The sequence below is a fragment of the Monodelphis domestica genome, chromosome 4 (assembly GCF_027887165.1).
Source record: "Monodelphis domestica isolate mMonDom1 chromosome 4, mMonDom1.pri, whole genome shotgun sequence".
Lineage (NCBI taxonomy): Eukaryota > Metazoa > Chordata > Mammalia > Didelphimorphia > Didelphidae > Monodelphis > Monodelphis domestica.
Genome location: NC_077230.1, coordinates 271,714,434 through 271,724,032, shown reverse-complemented (window position 1 = coordinate 271,724,032; position 9,599 = coordinate 271,714,434). Strand labels below are relative to the sequence as shown.

Genomic DNA, 9,599 nt, shown 5'->3' with positions numbered 1-9,599 from the left:
ATTTAAGAGGAGTATAAATATTAGAAGAGATATAGTCTAAAGATGTGATTAATGTCCCCAAGTTAGCCCAAATTGATCCTCTAATTAATTATGTTTAAAGCAAAGCAACTGATTCCTATAAATCTTTCTTTCTTGCGTCTCTTTTTCTCTTTCATTCTTTCTGCTCAGTATCCAAGCATTGTCAACACCTATTGAATCATTATTCAGATAGTTCTTTACTACAATGTCCTTTTTTCTATCACTTTCCTCAAGGCAATTTTCACATCCTTATTTCTCAGACTGTATATGAGAGGGTTTAGCATGGGCACAATGATAGTGTAAAACACAGAGGATACTTTCCCCTGATCCATGGAGGTAAGTGAAGATGGCTTCAGGTACATGAATGTAAGAGAGCCAAAGAAGACACCAACTGCTACCATATGAGAGCTGCAGGTACTAAAAGCTTTGTATCTGCCTTCACTGGAATGAATTTTTAAAATGCTGGAAATGATGAAAACATAAGAACAAATGATGGTTAGTGTTGGGAAAAAAATGTTAAATGTACTGGAGACCAGAGAAACCAATTTATTGACATAGATGCTGGAACAAGAGAGCTTCAAGAGTGGAAGGAGATCACAGAAGTAATGATCAATGATGTTTTCCTTACAAAAGTGCACTCTAAGCATGCAGCTTGTGTGAGCTGTGGCCCCAAGTAGGCCCAAGGAATACACACCAACAACCAACCATGAACACATCTGATAGGACATGATAAGACTATAAAGAAGGGGACGGCATATAGCAACATAGCGATCATACGCCATCACTGCTAACATTTGACATTCAGAAATGGTAAAAAAAGCAAAAATATAGAACTGAGTCATGCACTCAGGGTAAGAGATGGTGTTCTTTTCTGAGATAAAGTTCACCAGCATTTTGGGAGTGATGACAGTTGACTGACAGAGATCAATGAAGGACAAACTACAGAGAAAAAAATACATGGGATTGTGAAGATGAGAACTGAGTCCAATAAGTATAATCATGCCCAAGTTTCCCACCAAAGTTACCAGATAAATCCCTAGGAACAGGAAGAAGAGGGGCAGCTGGAGCTCTGAGTGATCTGTCAGCCCTATGAGGATGAACTCAGTCACTAGTGAATGATTTCCTTTCTCCATTCGTTTTAAGTGTAGAGGAAGAAGATACAATAATCTGTTGACAAGAGGGAGAAAATGACGACCTCATTAATACCAAACTCAAGTGAGTCTTCAGCAGGAACAGTAAAATTATTATATAAATTCTTCCATATATATATATATATATACATACATATATATATATATATATATATATATATATATATATTTCCTCCTACAAGCTAAAGACATGTGACTATTGGAAAGAGTTACATTTGAAATAATATATATGATAATCATAATTTTGGTTCAGGTAGCTATTTTCAAAGGATTTTGCTCAAAAACTAAAATTCATGCAAAATATTTATTTATATACATATATTTATTTATATACATTATATATATAATATATGATATTATATACATACATATATATACATATACAAAATATATATATATATATATTTATATACATTTATTATTTATATTAAATAACAAGAAGACTCATGGTCATACAGCTAGTATTAAGGAGATAGAAGTAAAAAATCAATTCTCTGCTCATAACAATTCATCAAAGTTTTTGAGTATTTTTGAATTTTGAATTTTGAATTTTGAAACTCTATTCACAGCCCAGTGACTCCTGGTATGCCTACCAATTTACCTCTGGAAAAACTGGGAATTACTGCCTGTGTCTCCTTTTCCAGGACAAGAAAAGGGATGTCTTAGGGTTCAGTTGTTGTTCAATTGAACACATATGGAAAACTATGAGCTAGGAAGAAATCCAGTAGTCCTAAATGGGGAGAGTTCTTAGGGACTCAAGGAATTTTCTTACTTAAATGGTAGGTTACTCTGATGGCTACTGAGAGAAATTCTGTATACTTCTTATACTTTTGTCAAAGTATTTGATAAAGACTTATGCAAAACAAGAAGTGAAGTGAATTGGACAAAAGGAAAGTTTCATGAATTTATACTTGGTAGGTTGACACACAAAGAGTATTCATTAAAGATTCAATTCAACTTGTAAGAAGGTCTTCAGTAGAGTGTGTTAGGGATTTTTGCTCAGACAAACTATGAAAACATTCATCAGTGACTTAGATGAAAGCATTCATGTTTTGCATTTAAACATGATCCAAAGCTTGGGGAAGATTAATATTCATAGTTTGACTAAAGCATGATCCAAGAATGTCATGATAGTTTAGGATAGTAGCCTTTATTTAATATGACAAAGCCTAATAGGAATAAATATTAAATTCTGCATGCATAAAAGGGATTAATTTAAAAAGCTCACAAATATGAACTAAGTTTAAGAGGCAGCCTTTTTGACAAAAATCAGGGGATTTAATAAATTACAAACAATATAATTGAGCACCTTAATATGCTAGTTGAAAAACCAAATGACACCTAGGCTTTGGTTTAATGAATAGAGGTATGATTTACAGGGTTAATGAATTGATAATCCTACCACACTCTACTTGGTCAAACCACAGTTACTTTATATTTTCAATTTCTGTTTGCTGTAGTTGAAGAAGGACATTGATAAAGGGCAATATCTAGAAAAGGATAATGGGATTGATGAATGATCTTGAGTGCATGCCATATGAGGGTAATTTGAATGATGTGATAAAGTTTAGCCTGGGAAGGTGAAGAATCAAATGAACATTATCAAAGTATTTTAAAGGCTTTTTTCTTCTTCAAGTAGAGGCTGCATAACTTCCATTGCTTTAGTGGTTATTTGAGTGGAGATGTGGGGTATGATTTAAACTATATGGAAGTACTCCTCCCACTTCCCAACTCTAAAGTTTTGCATTTTTATAATTCTGAACTGGACTTTCCCATACATCCAAAATCTCTTCATATTTGTTAAACCATTTCTACTCAGCCTACTGCCTCAAGCCATTGTCAGTAATGAGTCAAATAGAATATGCAACTCTCATTTCTTTTTCAGAATCCTGTGGTTCCAGAAATCTTTAATTCAAATGAAGAATAATGTCAAAGTAATCAAATACTCACCTTCTAGCATTGTATTTTAAAGTTTCTTCAGCCACTGGGTCCTGGCAGGTCAATGTCTTCTATGAAAGTTACTATGGTCATGGCACAGAGACTTCTTATCCTTTTTAGTGTTGATGAGAAGTAGGCACAGACTGTTTCTGAAATGCTTTAGAAACTAATTTTATCTGAAGAAGATTAATTTTAATTGTGACCATCCAGAATTTTTCCTTAAATATAAAGTAAGGAAACAGCATTTATCCATGTCAACAAATCTCTTAATGATGTAACTTAAGGGTTTTCTGGTTTAGAAAATTCCTGGCTTCTCATTAGTAATACAGAATCAGAGGCTCCCACAGGCACTTATCTCCCAAGAGATTCCCTTTTTTTGGAAGAAGTTATTGATGTTTCCTATTAGCTCTTAATCCTTTCTCTCTTTGTGCATTATCATCTTTTTAGACCTTGATATCTGTGATCTGCTAATGAATTCTGTCATCTGGCACCAATTTATTTGAGTTGGGAGTTAGGAGGTTTGGAGTAGTAGTTAAAGACATGACCATGTATCATGGCTATAGTAGCCTGAATTTAGATATTAATAGTAGGTGAACAACTTGGGCAACTGGCAGGCCTGACTCTTTACAGGAAGGATGAGAAAAGTACAAAAGAATTATGTGATAGAGGCACTGAAATTTTTGGAGAATAGATAAAAGGAAATAGAGGTCCTTAGGTGATATCAACAAGGATTTTGATAGGATATTTGCTGACTGATAGGGATATAGTGAAGGTCTGAAAGTGGCAAGTTCATGTAAAGAATAGTCAACTTTTCTTCCTGATCCCGTAGTTGGCAATTGGAAGAATCGAATGTTCATGGGAGGAAAAAGAAGGAGTTGAAGAAGTGTGAAAATAGGATGCTGATCTTATTAAAGATAAATTTGACTGGAGGTCTGTCGATGACAGTAACAAGGATCTCATTAAGAGAGGGGCTGAATAACAGGAATAGATTGAAAGTCTAAAGGTGGCAAGGTCAAGTAAAGAATTTATCAACTTCTCTTCTGGATCTGGTATATTAGAGGATGTGTGAAAATCACTTAGAATCTTGAAAAGTGTATCCGGAGATTTGTCTTCAGGATAATGCTAGTTTTCAGTGAATACCATAAAATAGAAGAAATATGAAAAGATTTATGATGAAAAGGTATTCATTAATAATGTTAGATTTAAAATGGTTGAGGTCTTAAACTGTAGTGATTAAAATAGTGGAAGATATAAATTGTGATAGATATAAGAGAGGGTGAGTAAATTTGACCTCAGAAATATGTTTCACTACAGTGTCTTCAGTTTAAATTCAAATATAAGGTGGTCGCCAGGGAAATATTCCCAATTATTCAAATACCCAAGTCAACTGGGTTTTATAGAGATTTTAATTAACAATACAATGAGTAATCAAAGAAAGAGAGAGAGAGTAAGAAAGGAATAAGTATGAAGGGCCTCAAGCCAATATGGCCTAGACCTGAGTCTTAAAAGAGAAATCAGTCAGTTTTTTATAACTTACCATAAGATCTGTCTAAGTAAGGATTTCTAATGACACCAGGCCAGCAGCATCTCAGCTGCTTTCACCAGCTCCCTCCTCCATCTGAATGTTTCAGAATCAGTCTCCTCAGAATGAGTCTCTCCAATTTGAATGTTTCAGAATGACTTCCCAGCTCTTCCCTGAGCTCTTATTTTTAAGGGCAAAATCTTCTCTGTCACCTCCCCTAAGTCCTAAGTCCTTACATCTACCAATCACTGTAGATGTTTTTAAAGGACCGCCCAATTTGAATTCACAGCTGAGTAGTTTTTAATCTCTTTAGTAAGTCAGGAAAAAAATGCTGCTGTGTCAACAAATTTCATTAGAGAAAACCTCTGAAAGGTTATCACCCTTTTAGGTTTAAGTAGTTTACAAGTTGCCCCACCTTTATAGGTACTTAGTATCCCATTGTATCAATTCTAAAACAGTCATGACTCAAAGAACTTCCTGTCCCTTCCATAAGCATGGATCAAAGTACTTCCATTGTTCTCAAGGAGCTCTCTGTCCTAAAGCAGTCCCAAGTAGGGTGGAGTAGGGATATTCCCAAGGCAAGGAGCCCCCACACTCAAGTAGAGTTCTCACCATCTGCTAGGGAATTTTTTTAAGTAGAAGATTCCCCAATGGGGGAAATCCCTAAAATTCATAAGTCTGAGAAATTTTGAGGTTTACAATAATAAATAAGAATCTTAGAATGTATTGGGAAATGGGATGTCCTGGAATAACTTAGGGGTAGGTTAATAGTGTCCAGTTGCCCTCAGTTGCTGATCTCCCCTATAAATATATTTACTGATCCTGGGTGCCTAGTGCCCGAGTCTTTTGCCCAAGCAGTACATTGGGAGGATTTTATTCTGGTAGGTGTGCGTTGGTAGAAAGCTGTGGTTCTCAAGGTACCCTGATGTTTCTGGGGGATATATCTATCAGCTTTTTGTCTCTGCAAAGGAGTAAGTAGACTGACTTGCATATTTTGCTACTAAAAAGAAGTTTGTGCCTCTTCCATGTCAGAACTTGGGGCAAAGCTTTGGTGTCCTTGTGTTAGTAATAGATCTGGGTATTTTTGTCTGTCTCTGGCTAGATAGAACCCTGGTGTTCTGCTAGATGTTTATGTCCCAAAGTCTGTTATTCCTATCTCTTTCTTTGTATAAAAAAGAAAAAAAATGAGAGTGGAAGATGGTGGGGACCAAAACAAAATTTGGGGAGCAGTTCAGAAATCTGGAGAGAGGTATGGGACATAGTTCTTGCCCATCAGATTGCTTCCTGCTGAGGTGGAAATGAGTGGGTTATTGGATCTCTCATGGTCCTATCTTCATCCCTCCAGAGGTATTTGCATTGGTGATCTCTGAAAGATATGAATAGGAGAATTTTATGGACAGTTGAGGAAGACTCTAAGGAGGAGCAGGGGCATTAGAAAAGAAAGTATATAGGTAACTATGATGAAACCAGTCCCTGGGATTAATGTTATGGAAGTACTGCCTCATGTGGGCTAATCAGATAGCCTTAGGGCCAATGGATAAACTCAGGGGCTAGCAGAGTAGGTTCTTTGGAGCGAATAGTATGGAGTAGCAGATCATAAATTCCCCTTAGAAGAAATGAGTATGCAGATACAGTGATACAGAAATCTGAGAAGATGGGATTAACTCTCACCTCACCCACTTTTAGATTTAATCACCAGAATCCATATACATACCATTTATCCTTAAGTATGGGGTGGTCTGTGACCCACCTGTGTTATAGTGAGTGACAAATCAAAACCAACTGCCTGCCCCCTGGGCAGTCCTAAGCAAAGCTAAAACTGCAATTGGTTCATGTAAGGTGGAAGGAAGGAACAGGAAGTGATGAAAGGAAGGGTCTTTAAAAGTGGGAGAAACTTCCTGTGACCAGCTTTTTTGTCTTTGAACTTGATATTGAAGGAGCTCTGTCTTGAGACCTTGGACTACTCTCAGTTTTTTTCCCCTTAGAGCTACAACGTGGTTAAGTGTAAAGGCTTACTCCTTTTTCTGGATTTTCTGGAGGTACTAGACTCTGCAGAAGTCCCTATTTTTGGAGGAGGCTCCATTGCTAGAACGCTTATTTAATTTATCTATGGGCTCCCTTTGCTTATGCTTCTGAAGTACTGCCTGGTTCTGACTGGGTGTAATGATTATCTATTCTCTCTTATTTCCTTACTTTTGTAAATAAACTACCATAAAAAGTCATCCTGACTTGAGAATTGTAATTTTGGTGACAACATTTTTATAAATTTAGTCCATCCTTTTTTTTTTTATTTTAACCCTTACAAAGCAAAAATGATATAGTAACAATTGATTATATTAATTAACACGAGGTTTCTTTGCATTTTAGTAGCTTATCCCCAATATCAATCAAACTTCATCTCAGATCTCACATGTCCAATGTAGTTATCTGAGTTTCTCAAACCATCTTTTCTCTGACAGTCATGGATAGGTTTTCTCTTTGGTAGCTTGAACACATAAGTTACAACATTTTTGTAGATAGATTTCTCTGCCCCATCTTCAGTGATTACACAGAAGAATTAATTTATATGAGATTGATTGAAACAAAAACTTGAGATACTTAGGTAAATAGTGGAACATTTTTGATTGCTATGCACATTCAAATTTCAGGGGCTTCAATCATCAATTCACTTGATTGTTTGGGATATGGAATTACATATTAGACTGCAGTCACCCCTTAAAATTTATCTCATGCTCATATTTTCCATTGGTCACTTGCTTTAGTTATAGAAATTTGCTATGAAAGGAAAAATCAGGGAAAGGATTATAACACTGTTTGACTTCAAGTTAGAGTTAGAATTATTAATCAGTCATGTAAGTGACCATTGCATTTTACAGCCAGACTCAGAAATAATCAGGTGGAGTTTATAATTTGAAGGCTCCTATCACAGCTGTCTCCTCAACTTATAGAACCTCCATCTGTGATGGTTCAGGATCACACTCCATCTGAGTACCTTTTGTGACTTTTTTTATGACTGGTGGATTACCAACATCTTCTCTTCTCCTTAAGTTACAACTCATGGTATAAAGACTGTTTGAAATCATTATTTTGTTATAAACAGATTTGCGCATCTCATACAGACCAAAAGTTCCAGCTAAAAGGAAAGGTGTAGAAAAGGGGTTAATAGTTTTGTAGGGAGTTAAATTTCACATAGATATTATGTTGATAAATGATATAAAGTGCTTGGTTGGTTGCTAGCTGGTCTTAGAACAAACTTTTCACTCTTGACTGATCATACAACATGTCAACATGGAAATCTAGAGATCCCCAGTTTATTTAGTTTGAGTGTAGAAACCCCAGGTTTTGACCTTGTCACAGGGGAGGTTTCCCCCTGAGGGAAAGTCCCTCTTCAACAGACAATGGACTTTCTTATAGTTTGGGTGGGAACAGCTAATCCCACCCAATATTAAGCATCCTTTTTGTCCCAATGGTTTCTCCCCCTAGGCTAAGGTCCATTACCAAGGTGACCCAGCCCTGGGCTGAGTATTTCCCTTTTGTGTCCATTGTAGGGCATCAGCCCCTCACTGTTATTCCTGTCTGGAACTCCTCATTTTCCTTTCTTACCATTGTAAAGTCAATCAACTGTCCCTCTCACTCCAAGCCCCCAGGTCATCTAGAGTGGTATATAGGCTCCCCAAATTCTTTTGTTCCTCAGAGTACATCCTGAGTGGTGGCACTCCCAGGGGCTAGTGACCAGGGTGTCTTGACTCTGTGCAGTCTTGAGAAACAGCTCTGTTGTCTTATTAGTGGCACTAACCCCTTTTCCCTTGATTAAAGAGTGATTTTGACTATTTAATAGTTTTGTGTTTTTTTCTAGTTGACAAACAATACACACAGCCTGGACTGAATTCTGATGTTATATCCAGAACCTAAAAGCTTTCTAAGTTTCATACAATGAAAAATTAAGATGTTACTTCCAAAGCAACATTTACACACTTGCTAATTTTGAGGTAGCCAAATCCATCATGGAAAAAGGAAGAGAAATCAGAGGAAGCAGAGGAGACAGATGAGAGCCAGTGCCCTAAAGGTAGGGGTGTGTGGCATGGAAGAGAGGTTTCTGCTGGAGCAGAGGGAGAAGGATCAGAAGCAGAGGAGACATATGAGACAGGCACACAGTCACCACCCCTGGGGTAGGGGGTAAGGGAATGGCATGCCTAAAAGAGAAGAGACAGGCCATAGACTTTCCCTGAAAGTCAGAGAGTTTCTGTCCTTTTACCTTCAGGGAGTTTGGACAGGGGATTTGGACAGCATTTGGGTCTGGATTTTGACAATTTAAAATGAGGGCTGGTTCCTATCACTCAGAGCCATTCTCTTTGTTCCTTTCTGGGCAGCATCCTCATGGTTAGACTTGGACTTGTGTAATAGGAATTCCATATTCCTTTTGTGGCTATGCTTTATCTCATTCACACATTCAGGGAAATCAAATACTTCTAGCAGCCTGTCAAGCCCCCAGTCCAAAGAGGGAGTGTGGGGATGGTAAGTCCAAGAATCCTACCCTTTGTCCTCACCTGCTCCAAGAGAAGCATTCTCCTCTTGAAATGGAGAGGCAATTCTCTCTATTCCAGGGATCCATGGGGAGGGGATATCTGGGATGAGAGTGAGTCTGACTGAGTGTTCAGGTTTTTGGAGTCCAAAGTCATGGACTTTCCTGGAAAGCCAAAAAGTAGAGTTGCTGAGTACAAGGGGGATAGGAGTTAGACTCACTCACAGATGTCATGACCAGTGTTGTGAACACTATTGGAGGCTGGAGATGTGGTAGGATGATAGAGTCAGAGAGCTAAATAGGGAAGGACAGAGAGACAGATAGACAGAGACAGACAGAGATAGACAGAGAATGAGACAGAGACAGAGACAGAGTCTCAGAAAGTCTCAAGATCGAATGAGATTCAGTGAACCAGGGGAAACCCAGAGTGGGTGGATGAGTCACCTTA

The 9,599-nt window shown here is 37.5% G+C and overlaps 1 protein-coding gene across 2 annotated transcripts; it reads right to left on the bottom strand.

Moving 5' to 3' along the window:
• Positions 1 to 218: 218 nt before the first annotated feature.
• On the bottom strand, positions 219 to 8,976 carry LOC100016791 (olfactory receptor 8G1). 2 transcript variants are annotated; one of them, XM_056794538.1, is made up of 2 exons: positions 8,967 to 8,976; positions 219 to 1,141 (listed from the first exon to the last, which is right to left on the bottom strand). In XM_056794538.1, the coding sequence occupies exons 1-2, from the start codon at positions 8,974 to 8,976 to the stop codon at positions 219 to 221; spliced, it is 933 nt and encodes a 310-aa protein (XP_056650516.1). The 2 variants fall into 2 exon arrangements, with proteins under 2 accessions (XP_056650516.1, XP_007495114.2); XM_007495052.3 differs by lacking the exon at positions 8,967 to 8,976 and having other exon boundaries at positions 219 to 1,166.
• Between the last annotated feature and the right edge of the window lie 623 nt (positions 8,977 to 9,599).